At 46.0% G+C, this 22,349-nt stretch overlaps 1 protein-coding gene across 2 annotated transcripts in view; it reads right to left on the bottom strand.

The window, feature by feature from the left end:
• The window catches only part of LOC134067633 (palmitoyltransferase ZDHHC14-like), a 49,995-nt gene that overhangs the window by 12,411 nt on the left and 15,235 nt on the right, over positions 1–22,349 (bottom strand). For both annotated transcript variants that reach the window (XM_062523009.1, XM_062523010.1), the window contains exons 3-5: positions 17,980–18,140; positions 4,700–4,858; positions 1,152–1,289 (exon numbers count right to left, since the gene is read on the bottom strand). In XM_062523009.1, coding sequence (XP_062378993.1) covers positions 1,152–1,289; positions 4,700–4,858; positions 17,980–18,140 — 458 coding nt within the window. The remainder of the gene's footprint in view (positions 1–1,151; positions 1,290–4,699; positions 4,859–17,979; positions 18,141–22,349) is intronic.

Genomic DNA, 22,349 nt, shown 5'->3' with positions numbered 1-22,349 from the left:
AGCTGCTGTTATCACAAGAAAGGAGGAGATTAGCTAAATGGCTCAAGCAGGAGCATGCTGTTAAAGGGCCGCTGGAGATAGACTCAGGACGAGGCCTCTGGAGTCAGGGGTTTGGTGGCAGCGCTATAAATCTTGGCGCGTTTCATGAGTATGTTACGACCAGAGGGGGCAGCACGGGGTAATGAAAGTCACAAAACAGGCAAACAATCTCCTGACGAGGGCTCGTTTGGCCATCCCCTTGCAAATAAACACACTTGCGCTCTCGCTCTCCCTCTCTCTGAGGATGCGTGCTCCACGCATGTGGGGATTAGTGTGCTGTGTGCGGGGTCGGGTGTGAGATATGCTTATTATCTTCTGCAGTCCTCCCCAAACAAGCTGAATCAGCAGTCCTACGGAAACTAATGAAGCAAAACACCTTAATTACCACCGCAAACCTGAGGGATTGAGACTGGGCCCGTGTGTAAGCATGTGCGTGTGTGTGTGTGTGTGTGTGTGTGTGTGTGTGTGTGTGTGTGTGTGTAGGGGAAGGCTGGTCCTTGGTGCTGTTCCATTGATCTTCCCGTCTGATCTTATCTATGATGACACAGGCATGCTTCCACGGACGCATTGTGTATAGCTCTGTCCATTCTAATTAGTGCGGGTCATGTAAATGCATCTGTAGCAGAAACCCTGGGCCCTGGCTGTGCCTGGCGCAGGCCAGCGCTGACAGTGATGGATCTCCATCTTTATGGTGTCTCCACCTCCTGGCCCGCGCGTAGTGTGAGGGGACTCGCGGGCCCGTGCTCTCCCACTGCCGTCTTGTCAGCCCTCTTCCTCTCCTTCATCCGTCTGCCTTCTTTTCTCCTCTTCCCTCACTCAAGCTCTCTGCCTCCCTTCATCACTCTCCTGAGACACAGCAGATGAGAGTCTGCAGCCTGCTTATGTTCTTAGTGCCTGTAAGCACTGTGCATTTGTTTGTGTGTGTGTGTGTGTGTGTGTGAGTGTGTGTCTGTCTTCACACACAACAGAAGGCCACCCAAGTGTGAATATGAAGTGAGTGTGGGTGGGCTACTCGCAAGGGATAACGTGGGTGTGTGTGGGTGTGTGTGTGTGTGTGCTTGCGTATGTGCTTTGGATGCAGTGGGTCTCAGATGGTGTGCGTATTTACTTACGGAGGATGACATGGGTGAGGACGAAGGAGAAAATGAAGATGGTGAGGAAGGAGAGCGAGAGGATGAACATGTAGAAGAAACGGTAGTTCCTCCTCCCCACGCAGTTCCCCACCCATGGACAGTGGTGGTCGAAGCGCTCTACACAGACAAAGAGAGGGAGAGAAAAGAGAAGGAGAAGATGAGAAGATGAACAACTGCTGTGCTGAGGTTGAAAATTACACTTGAAGAACAAAGCATGCTCTCTCACACATACTCACACACTCTTATTTGATCTCATTTTGTAAAGGATCTAAACACTCATACATACATCTCAGCTAAGAGTGAGTCAATACTTAATGAGGACTAATGCTCCGTCCTAACAGTAAATGGAGTCTAAGGTGTTGACATGTTCATTTGGCAGAAGAGAGCCATACACTAGATACTGTATCCCTTCATCGACCGCAGCAGCCACAGACGTGCCACGTGTGAGCTGTACGAGCACTGAACCTCAATTCCGGCGGACACCAAAACAGCCACAATGTGAAACCGGGCTAAATTACAGGAAATGGAAATTCCCCTGTCTGAGTGCTGGCCTCATTAGCCTCCTTTTCAGTGTGCGTTCAGAGGAGCAGCCATTAGAGTGGAGGGTGAGAGGGCCACCTCCTGATGCGAGGGGAGGAGGACGCCGCCATCTCTCCCCTGAGGAGCCAGTGGGAACTGCGCTCAAGAGGCACCCTGCTAAAGTTCAATGGGGAACACGTGGGCGCCGGTTCAACGAGTCGCTGAAAAATAGCAGGGGGGGAAAAATCAAGTCAATCCGGTCGACTGACGAGCCACTGTATGCTCTTAACAGCTGAGCTTTATTTATTTTTTACGCGTTCTCCGCTGTTCCCAGACTGGAAGGTTTGCGAACAGAGCGCTGGTGTACTAACTTAGCACAACAATGGAGCTCTGGGAGTAATCAGTCTTCAGGGGTGAAGTCAAGAGGTTACGCAGGCTTTCAGCATCAGGCTTGAAAGTGCGCACCATGTCCACTGCAGTGCAGAATATGGCTGTGTTATCACTCAGAAGGGTAGCGTTATTGCTTTTAATTCCCAGGTAGCAGAGGAGTCATCTATCCACGACTATGCTCTGACGAGACAGCACCCTGACATACATGTCATTCCCATTACTGTACAGCACTGAGAACCAAGTGAACGTACACGCTGAGGCTTTGTCCTCTTCCATAATTTATACTGTCAGTTAAGTGTTTCTAAAAGGGTGCTAGACACAGACCCTGGCAGGAAACATGTTGGCTGGTAATGTTACTGTGAAGCACTGAGCAAATTGAGGTGAAACAGGGTTTTTATTTTATCAAATGTGCCCAAGTGTTCAAACAACGAGAAAAAAGTTGTAGTCGAGCACTTGAAAATAGAGCTCCACAGTCCCGCCCCTCCTCCGAGAGAGGTGCTTGTCCGGAAGTAAATTTCTCATTCATTTCTCCCATTGACTTCTGGAAAAATCCGTATATAAAGAGTTTTAGACCATGCCTTAGGCTAACCAGCTACGATGTGACTCATAAGCACATAACTTCTAATTTCGAGTGAAAAAATGAACAGAAAATGTAAAAAAAGCGAAAGGTACAAGACTGTGTACATATCTTAAATTCCGAATTAGAAAACTCAAATCCTGTGATGCTTTGCAAACGTACACACATTTCCAACATTTGCAGCCTAACGATAGTTTAACATGGTTCTATATTAATCTAAGAAAAGAGGATGATTACTTCCTACCGTTTCCATTGAGTAAATTCAACCTTCAAGATGAGAAACCCGTTCTTTTTCGGAAGACCACACATCGGTCCTGACAGCCCTGCAGCCATTTTATGTTTTGAAGTTCCAGCGAGACGAAGCTGGACGATAGGCGCGGGAAAAGTTGAGTACAGTTTGTTTGGGATTGCCATGGCAACGGCGATCTCTACCAATCAAAGGCTCTGCTTTCACCAGTTTTACACGGTAGGGTGTTGGGTAGTGTAGTACTCTCTCGTTAAATCGTGAATAAAACATTGTTTTCTCAAAACAAGGTTGATGCCCCGTTAACTTTTGACATCTATATGAGCAGGTATAATCGCTTAGTCACATCGTAGCTGGTTTTAAGTCTACCATGGACGGTTACGATTTTATGGCTTATTCTCCAGTTGTCAATGGAGAAATTGTATTGGATTTTTACTTCCGGACAAGGCTGTGGGTGGGACTGTGGAGCTCTATAGCTCACTGATAGAATGTTTCCATACCGTTACTGTATTCCCTAAGCACAAAAGTCCTTGCGCACTCACACCTACATTGAGCCATAAAGTATTCCTCACCGTGTAAACAAATGGAAACTATGAGCTTTACTCCATAAGGTTACTGATGATAAGGAGCACACACAAATGAAATCCGTTTATTATACCACTAAAAGGACATCATGTGTTTCACTTTATCTCATCACGCAAAGACCAGCAGGAAGTGGCAACACCACACTGCATCTGGCAAAAAGGGAGTGTAATCCATCTGTTGTCCCCGAGCCTCCGAGGCCATGAATTGAACAAGCGTTCGGCACAAAGCTCTGGCCTGCACAGACGGAGGTTCAGTGCAAGTTCCTACGAGAGGAGCCAAATCTGACCACAGTGATTAGTGAGGCTGGTTTGGGACCACTAAGCAAGTGTCTGTCTGCGGCTGACAAACGAGCCTCCAGATGTTCAAAGCCATTCCTCGCGAAATAAATAAAAATGAGAAATCTATTCCTGTCTGCCCCAGAGGCTTTGCAGCTTAATTACTCCTGCATTCGCATTTGCTCTCCAGCCGCTCTCCGTTATCCAGACACACACTCACACACACACACGCCCACGCACGGATAGCGACAGGGACAAGTGGGGTGTGGTGGGGTGGAGTTGTGCGGAGGCTCCCAGGCCAGCCACTACATCATCCCTGTCACCTTCAAACTCCTCCCGCTGCTGCCGGAGCACCAGCGCGCAGTGAGGAGTTCTAGCGGCGCGGGCCAGCTCACAGAGAGATGGCCCCGGGTCCAGGTGCGAGATTGCAGGCGAGGGTGTAGTTAAGGGATGACAGAATGATGAGGAGCGTCCTGGGAGCGCTGCCCGAGACACAGCCAGCAGCCTCCGCCCGCTGTGAGGCAGAGGAAGAGCTCGACCGCAACTCAGATGTTTACTCCTCCTTCGCCAGAGAGTTGAGTCATTCAGGCCTCTCTCTCTCTCTCAGCACACAGACTCAAAGGGGCTTTTTTGGAGAAGTGTTTACATTTACTGGATACAAGTATACTAAGACCTAGTGTACACGACTGTTAGTTTAGAGTTTCAGGTCTCAATCAAGCACATGGGCCTAAATAGCAATTATTCATGAAGAATGAGTGATGTCAAGTGTTGGTCATATCCTCCCCTTTTTAGCAATTGTAAAACATTCCCAACACACTAACAAAATGGGCAAAGACAATATTTCATCTTAATTTCCATCACAGTATTCACAAAACAGAATCTTATCTTGCCATGACATAGGCATGGCATTTCCCCCATTCAAATGTACTTCACTCACCCACACAGTTGTCACACAGGCTGCAGTGCGACGCTCTCGGAGGTCTGAAGATCTTACAGGTGAAGCAGTACTTGAGCTTGACCGTCTGGCCATTGATGACCACCTCCCTGGTCCTGGGTGGCGGCCTGTAGCCAGTGGAGGTGGAACCGTTGGCCACGTCTGTAGGGGCAGAGGAGGGAGGGAGGGGGATAAAAAGACACAGGTGATTAGATGGCAGACCTCCATTATTATTCCTTTATTATGATGGTATGATGGTGGGCACTAGTATGTGTTTCAGTTTGTGTTTAGCTATGGAATTAAAGGCAGTTACCTAATGCCTTGTCACAAAGATTATTAAAATGACCTCATCTATTGTGCTACTTAACCAAAATAGTCAATGATCACTACTCTGTCTAAATATCTCAGTATATCCATACTTCAAAGGACTGACATCAGCAGCACATTCAAACGGTGTACTCCTAATCCTTCAGTGTAACGAGTGGGCTGATGGCACAGCTGATTGTGATGCAGAGCATGATGGTGAGGAGGAGGAGGAGGCTGAAGGCCACTCCAAAACGCTGGCCAATGAATAGGAGGCTGGCTGTGTGGGTGGGCCATTATGCGTGTTACTATTTATGTGCGGGGGTGTGCGTCATTCTTTCGGTGCTGTAGTGGAGGTGAGGGTGAAGGAGTAGGTGTGAAATCAGACGCTGAGGAGTGCGCTCCGCTCCACTGCACCGAGCGTGCGGGTTTCCCTCCGTCCCACATCCGACATGACCATATAGGCTCTTGTGGCGCTCGTCAGTCTCGTCGCCCCGGCTCAGTGTTCCCACACCACCACGCTCTCCCTCTCTCTCGTTCTCTGCCAACCCACGGCCTCTGCTGAGCCACACCTCAGGCAGCCTAGCGAGTGGGAGGAGAGTTAGCTCTAGCCTTCCACCCGCACAGAGGAGAGGAGACAGAGATGAGAAACCGAGGGACCAGCACAAACACACACGGTGGAACAACAGTAGTAATAGTAAGGAGAAGACGAAAAATAGACTGTGCTATGCTATAACGGATGTCTCACATCACACACTGACGCATCATTATCCTGACTGCAGTGGCCAGGGTTCAACATAAGCAATGACCCGCTGGCCTGGGGCGAGTAAAAGAGCATGTCAGGCCAGTTGGTTGGCCAGCCACTGGCCCGAGGGCCCTGAGGGGGTGGGGGTGGGGGGGCTGGTATGATACTGTACGTTGGACACTGTGGTGGGAACTGTGGGTTTAGTGGCTAGTACAACCAGTGAGAGAGACGACTGCACAGTGAGTGGAGTGCTACTAGTTCTGCTACTTGGAATGATCGTTATCTGTTTTCACTCCACACTCTTTTTGTTTGGAACCAAAACAACTAGAAAAGTAGTGAAACCTGAATAAGGACATACTAGCCTACTGGTCCTCAAAGAGACAATAACAATTATTTTCTGCAACTTTTCATTTCATTTGTAATTTAGTGAATCAGAAAATATATAAATAAAACATTCATTAGAATGTGTCCGTCATTAGAGACCTCAGACAATAAGAGACATGATTAGTCTTTCTACTTGAATGTTACACCTACTGTACCACTGTTAATGCAGTTAAGCACTCTATTAGTGAGGCTTCTGAAAAGATTTGCATTATGTCACCGACATATACTCTCTCTCACGAGGAGACATTTACACTGCTGGCTCAGAAGCTTCCATCTAAATGCAGTGAAGCACATTAAAGTGATCCCAGTGACTGAGCACCGGGTGCCAACTGGCTTTAGCCTTGATAATAGATGACATGAACCTCACCAGCTTCCCTGGGCAGAGCCATGCAGCAGAACAGAGCCGAGCAGTTAAACGTCTGAATGGTCAGACTCTTTCCAATCAAAAAGCCATAAAACAACTCCAGTGGTCTTTGAAGAGCTTTTTTTTTTATTATAAATCTCATGTACCATGCAGAGGGGAGAGAGGACAATAAATGATTTTTGTGCCGAGAATCATTTTATGAAGTGTCAGCTCTCTGCAAACTTTATTATACCCTAAATTAGCGAAGCGTTTTTTATTGTGATATATCTACTGTAAGAGACGGGGAGGTACAGTAGAGAGTCGAAGCGGAAGAATGGGACAGCTCATGCTGAAACGTGCTGCATGGTGAATTGGTCTGGCGATGAGACACACAGGCAATTGTTTGTTGCTCTGGGCTGCACGGTACACCAGAGGAACTTTCAATGTCAGCCAAGAGCTGAACTGCTTGCCCAGTGGGCGGCAAAGAGAAACTAATTGCCTTCCAGCAGCGAGAGGGCGGGGCTGGGCACCGGACACTTGAGCCAGACGGAGACGGAGACTCAGCTCCACCCACGGCAACAGAATTGCTGACTTATTGGACAACGCCAGTTACAGGAAGTGAGCCAAAAAAGAGAAGGGAATAGGGGTTGATGAAAGGGTAATAGGGCTAAAATGGGGATCGGGGGAAACTTGTTGACTGCCCTGGGGATTGTTGCTAGGCTAGGGTTAGGGTTTTGGAAGGAGAAGGTCAGAACTGTCTTGTTTGATGAGTACTATGAAGTCAAATGTTTGCAATATAATTAGTCCTAAAACACTTATCTGGGAGCATTAGAATCAGAAATTGCGACATTATTGTCTTTAACAGTTTTGCATAAGGCAACCTCCAGCTGTGTATCCACATGACAGTTTAGGTCACATGTAGGACTCCAGGTTCCCTGCGGAGACGAGACATGAGACCTTGTCAAGCCGCGTCTAGTGATCTCATGTGTGAGCCCTTTCTGCTAGTGAGTTAAAGGAGGTGTTGCCCCCCTCAGTCTGATAAGCAGTGAAATTCCTCTTCACGCTGCCTTTCTCTCTCACACTCTCTCTCTCTCTCTCTTTTTCTCCCACTCGCTCTCTCTCTCCCCACTGGATTATTGGTGGGAGGTCACACGATTCCCAGCGGAGGATTCCGCGGCACCACGGCTCACCAAGCTGGGCCCCCACCCCCAGACATTAGGGCGGTTACTATGACTACCATGCTCCCTGGCTCCAGTGGCAAGTCACTCTGGATAACTGTGACATCTGACATTAGCCAAAGGGGTGCTGTACACACAGAGGGAGCAGGACCGGGTCGGGGGCGCCGCTTCTCTGTGGACTGTGCGCTGAACGCTGATGTGGGGCCTCAATGGCTGCTGCCGTCGCTGGTGCTCCTCGACGACTGAAAACGTGGAGAACGAAAGCAGGCTGGGAACAGCAAGCTCCGAACTGTCAGGCTGTGGGCGCTCATGAGTGGAGACAGCAAACGGGAGATGGGGACAACAGCGACTTTGATGGCAGGGGAAGCATCTGACAACACCGGGGCTTTACTTTCATCTGTCTGGTTTGGTCTGTGCCTTTCTTGTTTTTACACAACCAGCAGCAATTACTGTAATCACGCTTTTCAGCTGCATCAACCTGTATGCACTGACCATTATTCTGTCTCTACAATCATCCTTAAGCATGGACAATAAAACATTTGTACGAAGAGGGAGCAATCACTCCCTAACAAAAGGAGCCAAGAAACACAGAAAAGATGATCTAGAAAAGATAACAAAGAATACAAAGGAAGAGAAAACAGCAGGATGCCTTGTTTCAAAGCATAGCCGTGTGTGTTTGTGAGAGTGTGGGTGAATGTGTGTGAGAAAGAGGTCTTTTTGTGTGTGTGTGTGTGTGTGTGTGTGTGTGTGTGTGTGTGTGCGTGCGCACGCACAGTTACGCAACATCAGCCATGGACACTGAGCACTTCCGCAGGGACATGCCTCTCTTCCAAGGACACACTTCCCTGAGCTGCATGTGACACAGTGGTGGGTTTCCTGATGGCGACAAAGTCAGCAGGGGTCCAGCACCCCCTCCCAGTGAGCCACCCTTTACCTACCCCCAACCTCCACCCATTTCCTGCCGCTTCAAGCACCCGCCCTGACAACTTCCTGCCTCTGGTTGGCATGTAGCCTTTGGGCGACTGACATTCACCTCGGAGGTTCCTGTGCTTACAACACTGAGTGACACTTCCCTGTCAGTCTACATGTCAGGCCACATACACACAAAGAAGGACTTACTGGGGGTGGCAGTTCTCTGAATACAAAAGGGACACAAGTGGAGGGGCGCTAGCAAGAATCTCACAGCTCATGTCACAAAAAAAGCAGATGAATTTCAAGTTAAAGGGCTCAAAGAGACCCTTAAGGTTTTGAATCATGGTATTATCATGCTTTGCATAATTCCAGAGTACTATGAGCAAAGGCCATTTTATTTAGCACTAGCAGAGCTACAGTGCACTATGAAAAGTCTTTGAAATTCTACCAAATCCAACATGAAGCTTTAATAACATTACAATAGTGGCCAAAACATAGGTGAATACAGTAAATTAAGCAATTGATCAGGATTTAGCAAACATGTCTGTCTGTTAAAGCCTAATAACTGACCTACATAATTATATAATTTTAGGTTTGGTTTGGAGCTATGCAGACAGGGTGTAACGGTTTACCATTACCATTAGCCAAGCTTGTAGATGGCCCCATTACACCACTCTTGCTCTGTGTGAAGAGGAACTCCTTGAGAAATATGCTGTCATGCTTAGGCCAAAAACGAGAGGATGTTTCGGCATCGGTGACTGCCTATTAGCCACTTACAATCGATTCTCTGAGACAGAACAGCAGAATTCCACCAGAGCTTTTGAGTTTTAACAAGGGAGGTGTGCGTGGGTGTGTCTGTCTCTGTCTCAATACTTTTAACGGTGCTCTGGCTCAGCCTGCACATACTGTGCTGGCCAAGCACATGGAGGAATCATGATTCAAGATCATGAAACTAAGGCACTCATAATAACGCACACCATTAGCAAAAATTTGCTCATTCTTGGAAAACACTGACATCAGCTGCCCTTTCATATAAAAGGGTCAACAAGCTAATGATAACGTAGCTAATGAATGATAATGCAGTGATCTTGCACCCTGCTGGACAGAGTCCATATTTCACAGATTTCCAGCAATATCACAGCATAACTGTGTGAAAAGTGCAGTTTAAGCAAGTCGATTGGTTGTCTTCTGTGAGCACAAAAAGACCTCTAATGGCTCTGTCCAGTTATCGACTGGGCTTTATCGGCTGTGAAAGCAATTAAGTCTGGATGCAGTAGCCAGCGGTGAACTTTGGAGAGAAAAAAAGAGCCCTGTGTTTATCTCTGATATTACCCTCCTCTCTGTAATCTACCGTCATGGTTTATTTGAAATGTGCCTTTGTGAGCAGGGACAAAGCAGCGGAGCTCCTGGCTGAAGGCAGTCAAATGAAAAGATGCCTCAGTACAGGGAGAAGACCAAATACCACTACTGCCATTCTGGAACACTCTTTTGAAATCATGCGTAATTCCCATCAGTTCATTACAGCAGAACACCAATCACATCATATTAATCACATAACCAGCTGGGGGAAAAAAAATATGACTTTTTAAAAAAAAAATGCTCCCTTGATGGCCATGATGAGAGCAGGTGGGTTCATTCAGGGACAGTGACTGCACTGTGCCTGTGCCTTTTGCAAGAGTTCTTGCTGAGCCTGCATGTGCACCAAACCATGACACGGACATGGTAAAATAAAGTGCTGCACTCAGATGGGTGTCACAAGACTTTGGTCAGATTTGACCCAGCCAGCCCTTGCAAAACAAGCATTGCAGTAAACACCACAAATATGCCCATCACTGTACACATAGCATGTTCATAAACATAGCCATGTGGGAAAGTGTTCTACTAGTGAACAAAACACGTGTCTTGTTAGTCTGGGTTCATCTGCCTGAATGATTTCTTGATTCTTCCATCATCTAAGAAGCTTGACATCATGACAGGTATTGTCAATTCCTGTATCCACAGCTTTACAGACTTGACAGCCTCAATGTCTCAGTGTGATGACAAAAACGCTCTTGTGCAGCAATAATCTTGAACAAGTGACCTGGGATGACCTGACATCTCTCCCAGCTGTTCTGTGTAGACACCCAAACACGCATACTCACACGACACACACAAACAAACATCCGTACACACACACACACACACACACACAGACAGACAGACAGACAGACAGACAGACAGACAGACAGACAGACAGATAGACACACACAGCAGGTGTGCCAGGTGACTTCAGTGTCTGGTCAAATTTGACAATGCAACAGAGACTCATAGACAGAGACCGACTCAGAGACAGATGCAATCCACCCCAGATGCAATCCGGACTTCATGTCCATCAGTCACGGTTCTCTCAGACCTAATCTGGAAAATCAGGAATTTCAGGACCTGAGGGCACCCATTTCCAATTCTCGCTTTACGCCTTGCCTTTGGTCTTACATGATGGTTGGCCTTTGGTCTTACTTCTTATATTGGAGTGGGGGTATTGACAGAGATCTCCGTTTGATGTTTGTGTAATATATTGTGATTCTTCTAAATCACATTCAGTAAGTATAATTCTGTAAATATACAGATTAGATGCGACAATATATTTTTTCCAACAAAAACATGTTTTCTAACCTTGAGAAATGTCGTTACAAAACCTCTTCCAGGACCCTTCCAGACACAAGAAGTTATTTTGCACAAGGCTAACAAGGGGCTAGAAATCATCTGTACATAACCAAATACTGATGTATCGTACTGATGTAGATTTCAGTTAACAGATTCTTAGCCAATTCAATTTGACAATTCAAGAATTGTTTGTGTCAAGAATCCCAATCTATCTTTCTGCCATCACCCCAATTCCTATTTGAAATAAAATATAGCCCATTATGAGACATGTATTGGTCAGGAGGCTCAAGAGGATCTACAGTATAGAAACAACTTAACAGGCTGAAGTTGCATTTTTCTTTTTCTTATAATCTCACAAAGGCGGGGTTGAGAGCAACAAACTGTCCAGTTATGGGAGTGGGGATGAGAATGAGAGATTAGGAGGGCTACAATTACTGGATTACTGAGCTGTGGGTGAAATGAGCTCCACGAATCCACTTAACACCAAGGATTAGATAGACCCATGGGATGTTGTGTGAACAGATTCCTCCACTAATGGCTTTTGTAACAGTTGACAACAGTCAGATCAATTCATTGATGGTGCATAAAAGCCTGACAGAAGTGTGGGCTCTGTCACAGTCAATTGTGTCTATTTTAGGAAGTTTAATTTGTACTGCATGCATGTGTGTATCCTGTGTCCAGCTGATAGCCTACATGGAACTCAGACGGAAGAGAAGAAACTTGCCATGAGAACGTGCATTACAGTAAAAATGATGGAAAGCTAAACATTAGTCATTTATTCATTCAGTCAAGTCACAATGGATGTGGTTTTAGTATCTCAGACAGAAGAACTCTCAGATGTTTACAAGTTTTATAGAAAACTAAACATCTAGAAAAGTAAGAACACATTTTGAATTCATGCCCAATGCCCTATATTTTCATCTGGTGCATGAGTGGAGTTTTCTGACGCACAAACATCAAATTGGCTACAAAATAAATTAATTTACATGGAATTTGTAAGGGCACAAAGCTTGATAATGTAGAACAAATAATTATTTGCAATCCTTTGTCCTAGTCTTAGAAAACACACAAAAGTGCCTTTTTGGTTTTGTTATGGCAAGAAGAACAACTACAGAAAGGTTACATATAAGCTCATTCTCTGACTGGACGGCCACTGCAAGCCAAAGTCCCCTTCCTCCTTCTTGTCTAGCCCTGTCTGCCAAAAGAACCATCCATCACATGCAGGAAAGGTTGGCACTTTGCCCAAGGACATAATTAGTTTATGTATGCCTTCGACATCTTGGCACCCTTGGACTATAACATCTAATATTTCCTCTGAAGAAAAAAAAAAAGTTAAAACAGGGTGCTAAATATTCCCTCTTTGTTAAAATTCTGGATCCAAAAATGAGAAAGTCAAGACTATAAACTACTACTTCCATGGATAAGCCTACTATTAACAATTCTATAACCCTTTGGGGAACTTCCTGAAGTGAAAAAAAAAAAACTAAAAGAAGGCTTGTCCACCTGTAAAGCCTCTCTCTCAGTTTTCCACTTCATTTCGTCTTTGTATCAATGCAAGGTGAAAGAAGTGGCTTAGACTTTTATTCTCTCACTCCCACGTCTCGCTACTGCAGGCAGACATGGTGACAGGGTCATAAAAGTGAAGGCTCAAGCTGGTATGCATTTTACTTCCCCTACTGGCCTGCTGACAAACACCCAGGAAAAGAAGTCTTGCACACGTTCCCTGGCTGGCAGGAAACTTCATCTCACCACATCCTCTCTGGTGACAAACATGACTGTCAGGGCACAGAGGGTCACTGCGTTTCATCTCTCAGTCTTCGGAGTGAAATGGCAGAAAGCCTCGACAAGATGTACAGTCTTATCTGACAATAAAGTCGATTTGTTTCAGGGTTGGCTGGAATTCCAAGCATGTCTCTCAGGTGCATAATATGCTTCGGTGGAAGTGAAAGAGGCTCTGAGATGCTGCCAGAAAGTTCCCCCAGCTCCACACTAACAAGGTGTGACTGCTTCTATGAGTTGATGCAGATTTATAATTGATGCATTGAAACAGTTAAAAGCTGTGCCTTGTTTTGATCAGTTTTGCTCTACAACTAAATAGTAATTACAAAGTACAGTCATCATCATCATCATCATGTCAACACCTCTGGTTCACAACGTCTCTGTTATGTCTGGTTATGAAAACACACACTGATCTGTGAGGCTGTAAGAGCACCAGCTGACTGCTGGGCATAGCTGATGCATTTTAAATTGGTCACAGGTGGCTCCCTGGGACACAGGTGTGTGCTTCAAAACACAGTTCACATGCCCAATGATGCACATGACTGAAATCTAAGGCTTAACCCTGGAGAACTGGAATCTAATTTAATGTAACCCCTAGACTAACAACTTCGTTCATTACTTTAGGTAGGCTGGCATTTTGTTACCCTGTTTGCTGTTTCTGGTGATTGTGTGTACAGATTTCACATCTTTGATTAGCAGGGTGAACTAGACAGGGTGAACAGTTCAGGATCTATTACCAGTTATCTCTGTTTCTCTGCTGCTGGTGGAATGTAATCTGCCCTGGTGACATTTAAGTGTGGAGGTGGTGGTGCCCAAGTGGAAACAGTGATTGGAAGGTCACGTCGGAAGAGCTTGGAATTCTCCTCCAATGGATTCCCTCTTCCCCTCTGGCACTTTCATAGTCATGGAAGGAGATGCAAATAGACAAGAGATGCATCCCAGATAGCATATTGCTCATCATTTTCTTTATCCATCATACTTTCTTCTGCAAAAACAACAAAACGTACTTAAAGTAAATCATCTATAAAACGTACTTAAAATCACAACTAACAAGATTTGCTCTCGTGGTCCCTCTCTGGTTGAGAAGCACAATAATAAACAAACTAAATATGCGTCTTTTGCAACAAAGTAAGAACATAACTCCAATATAATACAGAGGGAATGCACCGACAGCAGTCAGTATAAAAAGATGTCAGAATTCCTGTAGCATAGCAGCTCTTCTCCTACCCGAGACTGTCATGTCATCAAGTTATGTGCCATCAAAATGATTTTGTAAATGTTATGTTAAGGTCAAAAACTGTCAAGCGTACGCATCAGGAAGTTCTTTGCCTATCGCACTCGCCCATTAATTCCATATAACGGGACACCTCGTCCGCCGTTATCCCTTACTTAGCTGATGTGTGATGTAACAAGCACGGTTGAACACTGACACAGTTGAAGATTTAAACTTATAACAGCAACATTTTTCCCCTTCAAAGAAACAACACAAACAACACAATCCCTGTATCAAACTCTGCTCTCTGTAAGCTTATACACCAACTAGAGTGGGGGTGGGGGGCACAGCATTGATTTCTACTTTATGCTGCATTAGGCAAACATCCACTACACAGCACCTGTCAGTGTCAGCATCTGCACATGATGAGGTGCCGCTTTCCACTGATCACACACAATCCATCACATCACTGGAGAACAAGACAAACAACAACAACAACAACAACAACAACATGGCTGTTCGTCTGTTCAGTGTGTTTGCTGCAGTCTTCACCAAAGTAATTCTTTCACATTTTCCATTACGAGAAAGAATAGCTCATTCCAATCTGTAGTTCTAAAACATGAAGCGAAAAATCAATGCTAGTGATGAACTCGAGACAAGAGCAAGCCTTTGCTTTCAGACAACAGCATCACTTATTCATGAGGTTTCTGGGAATGTGAGCTACGCATCGCTTCGATCACAAGCCCAGCTGTTCTGCCGTGTCTGACAACTGTAAGCACAATGGTGAATTACATTCTTGTCTGTGAGTGATAAAACCCACGTATTAAAGGAGATTTGAGAGATGTCACACCATTGCAATTCCACCAACGTCACATTTAGAATTTTACGCAACTGATTCTTAATATAATTTGTTCTCCTGTGGGGTGCTATGCCTGTGGCATGAAATTCAGTTGAATAAATAATAATAACATTTTTTATATATAAGTGCACACAGAGCAGGCTGCAAACCAGTGAGACACTGGGCACCCTGCTCCTGGCCAACTGCCTAACCACGGGGTCATGCAGTGAACGAAAGGGTGGGGTGCAGCCAGCAAAAATACACAGAGAATTCCTTCCTTCCGTTGCACTGTGAATCCAGAGGGGAGCATATCACGCCCCATGACCTCCTCCGCAAGTCCACGGCTACTCCGGCTCCTGGACAAAACATGCCTATATTTAGTCATTCTGCAACGCTTATTCTGATCCTGGAGCTTGACTTGAAAGTTGACTTGTGGTGGTCGGGGCTTTTTCTCCCTAAATAAAAGCACCGGCTGAAAACAGAAAGCTTACAAGACACAAACACACACAGACAAAAAACAAGGTTGTTGGTGCAGGCAGTTTGCCCACAAACACCAGAGACATGGCTTACAAATGCTGGTCATGGGGTATGAAAACCATGAAAGGGGGAAAAATGAAATGAAATAGTGCTGGTTGAAGAGTTCAGCTTTCAACAAGCCAGGCATGAGTATTCTACCACTGTAGGCGAGACAGATGAATGTGATGGGAGAAAAAAAAAAAACTCTGAAGAAGTGCACGCACACACACAGACACACAGACACACAGACACACAGACACACACACACACACACACACACACACACACAGGTTATATCATAGGACCATTTGATATATGATTGGCTTGGAAGTGGACATGTGTCCTTCAAAAGAGAGCTGAGTTGTCCCTACATTAACAACACATGTGTAGAAGTGCAATGGCTGACCACACCAGGAAGAATAACGTGTAAATGTGTGCATCTGTACAATGAAAATGAGATCTATCCATCCCAAAACTATGAGGTATAAGCATAGTGGTATGGGCACATTAAAATATCACCAATCCTCTTTTAATAAATGCAGCATCAAAATCTGTATTGTGAGGTATCTATATGCCCATGCCATGCAGGTCACTGTAATCTACACTCTCTCAAATAGTGTTCCTTCCCAGCCAGTCAGTAAATTAAGACTTAAAATCGAGTTAGGCTATAATGTTTTGATCCTACACAATGACACGGTAGAAAATACTCAAGAATTTCATCTGATCTCTACCCTGTGATCATTACTAAAAGGGCAGAGTATTAAAATGATACTAAAATGTTATACAGTTATGCCCAGTTGCTGCAAGGCAAATCAAATATGAGACCTAAAAAACACATCCTATGTCCACTGTCTCTGGTCTCTCTTGCCAAATACCCACTTGACATAACTAGCCTTTTGAGTGTCGGGTCAAACCACAGGGCACACAGGCCAGAGGGATGCCTTTCAAGGGCCCAATGGAAAAGAAGATAATAAGTCTGACCCAACATTTCAGAGGCTCCACAGAGGGGAGGAATAAGAGAGAGGAGAGAGAAAACAATGAGAGCTATGCACAGGCAAAGTCTGGGCTCAAAGTAAGAGCAAACAGATGTTCTAAAATGTGCAACATGTCACTCCAGCCAGACACAAAGAGAAGGGAGGAAGAAAACCAAAAGAGGAGGAAAAAGGGAAACATGGAGGACTAGAAAAAGAGAACAAAATAAACTGTGACAGAGACAAATGGGCTCTATACTGCTAGACTATGTTCCAAGGCCTCCATCTCATTAGTTGTCTGTTGTAAGAATATGCTGTCTCTATTCACCGTTGTCTCACAGTCACATATCCCAGTTCTACTGAGAGACAGAGAGACAAGATAGTCTCACAGCGTATGCTCATGGAGCCATCTGCCAGCAGACGTGAGGATGATAACCAGCATGTTGGTGTGTGTATGTCAGTTTTAACTTCTGAAAGTGGCCATGGTCACTCATTGGTTCACACACTGAAAATACCCCCAGATAAGTTGCCCGGTCCCTTCTCTGCTGTCGGGTTCGGTCAGCGTACCTCCTCAGGGCCATCGACATCTGCGCTGCACATGCGCTGGAGCAGCGGAGGAATGGCTCGCTGTCCGCTCAGAGCACAGAAACAAAACACACAACAACCGAACGGACACAAAGCTTTCAGCTGGGGGAGAGAGGCCAGGCGGGCGGGCGGGCGTTTGGGCGGTTGGTGAGGCACTCTTGATGTAGGTCGATGACTCTCTCAGCTCTCTCCGTGGCTCTCTCAGGAGATTAATAACTTATTTTGCATGGCTGGTGCGGCCACGGCTATTCTCCCACGTCTCATCTCCCTCCAAGCGAAAGGAGGAGAGAAAAAAAAAAGCCCCTCTGTGCTGCGCTACACTCCTTTGCCTTTCCGGAAGCTTTTAGTCGGCTAATAAGATTAATTAGACGGCTCTGTTTGCTTAAAAGGCCCCGAGTCCTGTGGGGTAGAGAGCTGCTGACATGGGGCATTAGGGCTTCTCCTGACATCAGGCATCAGAACACACACGCAGCCAGGGCCAGAGAGAGAGCAAGGCAGACCTGCAGCGGCCCAGATGGGACCGAGAAAGGTTTGATGGAGACAACCCAAGCGGTCATAGACCAGACTGGTGCCACAATCAAGTAGAGACTCCTTTCTTCCACTCAGCAGTGCAGCCTGTAGTAGCGCGCATATTAAATGCAGTTCTGACTGACTCAAAGAGTCCAACTCTTTCATTCAAAGAAGAGAGGAGAAAGAAGAGAGAGAATATAAGAGAAGAAGAGAATTCAAAGACAATGCAACATCAGATCAGATCACTGGTGATTGTGTGCGACTGTGTACCAGGGACAGGTGTTTGACCAGAGGGGACACGTGACAGAGGAAAGAATTGTGTTGGCAGGAAGAGAGGAGAGAAGAGAGAAGAGGCCATCTGACCTATCTGCCGCTCCAGGTCGGCCGCCTCGTCTGGTGAGGCTCTGGGCAGGACTCCTGGGTCACTGAAACTGGTCCGCAGCAGCGTGCCCAACACGAAGCAGAAGAGAACGCCGCCGATCACAGGGATGGCCGGAGTGAGCTGGGACGACAGGAACGGACAGCTGCAGGAGGACCAAAAGAGACAGAGAGACAGTGAGATGATGCTCACTACATGACTGAACAAAGTAGTCAAGGACAAAAATAATGAGATGCCAGGTTACACAGCAGGCCAAGTAAATTGTGATCAGCAGTGCAGAAGGTAAAATGTTTTTTTTTTTTTTGTGTGTATGCGATTTTAGGCTGCATTTTACAATCAAAATACATGTGCTGAAGTCATGTGAATGAAGGCAGTGCAAGAGCTTTTTGTTGGTAAATAAATTAAAAACAGATGCTCCGTGTCATATGACTCTGGTTCACAACAGAAAATACATAAATCATATGCCCAATAATGAGGATCAACTACAGAACATAAAACAGTCTTTCTGCTTTCACCCTCAGGCTGATGTACTTTGTAGGCAGGCGTTTGTGCCTTCTGTTAGGGCAGGAGATCCCCTAGTGCCCAGAGGGGATTCCCTTGGCCTACTGGGCCATGCGCTCATCTGACATAATCTCATCATGCCAGGAGATAATTTCCTGGTAATCCTGTTATTCCTGATCGCACAGGTGCTGATAAGGGTAATCACATTAGTCTATACTGACGGCCTGTCTGATGCTCTCCTTGTATCGGAATCCATCTCGCTGGTGGTGTGTGGTCTGTTTGTGTGTGTGTGTGTGTGTGTGTGTGTGTGTGTGTGTGTGTGTCTGTGTGTGTGAGAGAGATCAGCATGTGCAGAGATGTCTCCATAATTCCACTACTGGTCACTACCCCCTCACTGCCTCATTAGTGTGGCTCTCCTATGCTCATGACATTTCAAACATGCCGGTTTGTGAATAGCTTCTGTTAAACATCCCAACTGCACCGAGCACTAATGAGCTCCGACGCTGATGGATCAAAGACCCGCTACTCTACTGTATTATAAAATGCTCATTAGAAGAGTGCAGAGAATGACAGCATTTTCCACTAAACTGTGTTTTACATCTTCAAACAAAGTGGAGTAATTTGGAGCCAAGCAGTCGGCCTGTAGAAATGTAGAGATAAGCTTGGTGCTGTTGTATCCTTGGCAACTACTAACATTTCTGTTATAACAGACCACAGAAAGAGCTAAAAACAGCTCATACCTTCAAATTAGCTCAGAGGCACTGTAGCAGTTGTTACCTGCTAGCTAGTTTTTTTTTTTTTAAATCGCACAACTTGCATGGAGAGCATGGTTATGGTGTTAACGACACAAAAAGTGTGATTTCACCCAGTGGGGGGAGAGTGATTGTGTGTGTGTGTGTGTGTGTGTGTGTGTGTGTGTGTGTGTGTGTGTGTGTGTCAGAGTGAGTGACACAAAGGAGAGCTCCATTATTCCATTAGAGTGTGTTTCAGCACTCCACATGGCTATGGCAAGACAAGCAGCCATTTAGTCCACACTTTCGTAGAGCCAGTTTTATTGACTGCCATTTCCTATTCAGTCAGATGGTGCCAAATGATAAGCCATAATTATACTGCAGTAGTTTGGAAAAGTAGTTTAGCAAAATGTGAGTCTTCGTTTGCATTGTGAGTCTACAATCATAAGGTAAGGTTTCACAAGAAAATTGATAAATCACATCACAGCAGACACACATGCGCGCGCGCGCGCACACACACATGCGCGCGCGCACACACACACACACACACACACACACACACACACACGCGACACACACACGCGACACACACACGCGACACACGCACACACACGCGACACACGCACACACACGCACACACACGCACACACACGCACACACACGCACACACTTTGAGCATAAGAAGAGTGTAGGCTAAGGCCTATGTATTATGTGCAGGTATATAATGCAGTGTTTGTTTCATGCAATTTCATTTTCAGGCAAGCAGACCGGGTTGTGAGAGATTGCAAAGGAGATTGAAAGTGACTTAGAAATGATAAGAAAAGCATATCTCCATTGAACAGGTGCAGGTCCTGCAGCTTCATCTCCAGATGGCAACACCTTAGGAGGTTTTCCATTACCCATCACCAATGGTGTAAGAAGAGAGAGAGAGACAGAGAAAGATGAAGACAGAGAGAGAGAGAGAGAGAGAGAGAGAGAGAGACAGGGAGTGAGGAGAGAGAGAGAAAGTGAAAAAGAGAGAGACGCTACCCCACTGGTCTATAATAGGGTGGTTGGCCTGACTTTGGCCCCGTGGCGGCGTGTGATATGAATCCAAAAGCTGGGGGTTTGACAGAGGTGAAGACTTTCCTGCCCAAGTCATCATCAGTGCTGACACAGAGAGAGAGAGTGAAACACGGCCGGGAGGGAGGTGAGGAGGCAGCAGAGGAAGAGAGGAATATACCTTCACACGACCCTGTGGGCGGCAGCCATGTCTGCCAAGAGCCAGAGCCCTTTGGCACGATGAGGGACATATGCAGGACCCGGCCTGCTGCTGCTGGCCCGCCCGTGCCTTCCGCCCGCCTGCCTGCGTGCGTGCGTGCGTGCGAACGAGGGTGGGAGGATCAGGTAGCAGCCCCGGGCACAGCCCTGGTTTCCGGCATGCGTGGCCCGTTACGTCAGCGGAGCCCATGCCAAGTGGGGTGCCAGTGGAATCACCCTGGCAGGGACATAAGGGTGGCATGCAGGGGTCTAATGAGAGCGGCGGAAATCAACAGGAGGCCGGTGGCTATTTATTAACACATGCACACCACATGCACACGTTTCTAAGGCTCACGCTTTAAAACAGGTCAAACAGCAAAGGTGAGGCCACATTTGGAACTCAAGACCTTCGGATAGGAGATTAGTGTTTGATGGCAAGAACTGTGTGACAGCTATTGACATATTCTGGGTCTATATGATTGGGTACAATATCCCTGGAAGTACAGAATAAGTGAGTGAGTGAGTGAATGAGATGGGGTTGGATCTGCTAATCTAACAGCGTAGGTTATGTGTGTTACGCATAGGTAACTTATGTAAGCATTTTATTGATCAATATACTTGTGTTGCTGCATATGTGATGAATAAAACTTGAACTTCTGTGAGAGTCAATGAGCAGAATAGAATAGTGATTTCCATTGGAGGCTTGCTGGTCTGGACTGTTACTATAACAAGCAGGCCGTTTGGGAGTACCCCAAACTGTGATGGAACACTGGGGCATATGGGGACAGCTCAAAGAGCAGTACAGGACAACCTGCTACACCCACACATCCAGCTGCACAACATGAGTCGCAAAGGAGGCTAATTAAGTATGCTATTTCTGATGAATCTCGCTTAAATTCAGCGGTAGAACACCATATCTGCAGTACAAACCCACTTCTACAAAAACAAAATGTTCCACTTGGAGTGTATTGGGATTAAGCCTGGAGCACAGATCTACGCCTTTAGGCTGAGAGATGCCTCTTCCTTGAACAGCTTTGGTATGAGCCTTGGAATTGGCCTTCCCTTGAGAGTCTGGATACCAGGAGTTAAGTGCATCCAAGGCAGACCCTGTGTAATCCATTAGAGAGGTCTCACTCTCAACCTCCCAGGAGAACTCTGCAGGCCACCCCTGTGGGACATGACTGCGTACTGTGACCCAAGCCACACTTTCTTGAAGAAAACATCTCTACGCAGCATTATCATACTCAATAATACAAATGCAATTTCAGGATGTTTTTAAAAACAATCGCCTATGGCACTCTGACAAGACTTTCAACTGCACACTAGTTCGACTTCTTGGAATGTTGTCTTAAACCATGCCCCAAAGTTACACTTTGATTCTTGAGTTGTGGCCCAACAGGCAGAGTGCCAATGGACTGAAACCTCTGGCCAATTTTCCAAAATATGAATTAAAGTGGCGACAGTGGTCATAAAACCAACATTAGCCCGATTTGCACAATAACTCACCATGGTTCAATCATTGCAAGAAACGAACTGGCAATGGACACTGCACTGTGAAACAGAGAGGAGGAACCTGAGAGACAGTATCCTTTGTGTGAGTCCATGTGAGGTGTTGGAGTAAGTGAAACGGAACCTACTTTATGTCAGTTGCTAAAGGTTGGTGAGGGAGAACATTACTATGCAGCACTGACCGCTCACAAGTATCAACATTGCAGGCTTATTTCACTAGACACTAAAAGCCATCACAACAAATGCATCCAGACTGACTACTACTGCCTTGTAAGGCCTACGTGATTGAAAAGTGTGGATCAAATGTCGATTGCCATGTCCAAGGACACAAGAGAAATCAATGTCCAAACGCATTAGTGGATCTATCTGCCTGC

Source organism: Sardina pilchardus, chromosome 20 (genome assembly GCF_963854185.1).
Source record: "Sardina pilchardus chromosome 20, fSarPil1.1, whole genome shotgun sequence".
NCBI lineage: Eukaryota > Metazoa > Chordata > Actinopteri > Clupeiformes > Clupeidae > Sardina > Sardina pilchardus.
Note: the sequence above shows the minus strand (reverse complement) of the source record. Positions and strands in the feature narration are given on the sequence as shown.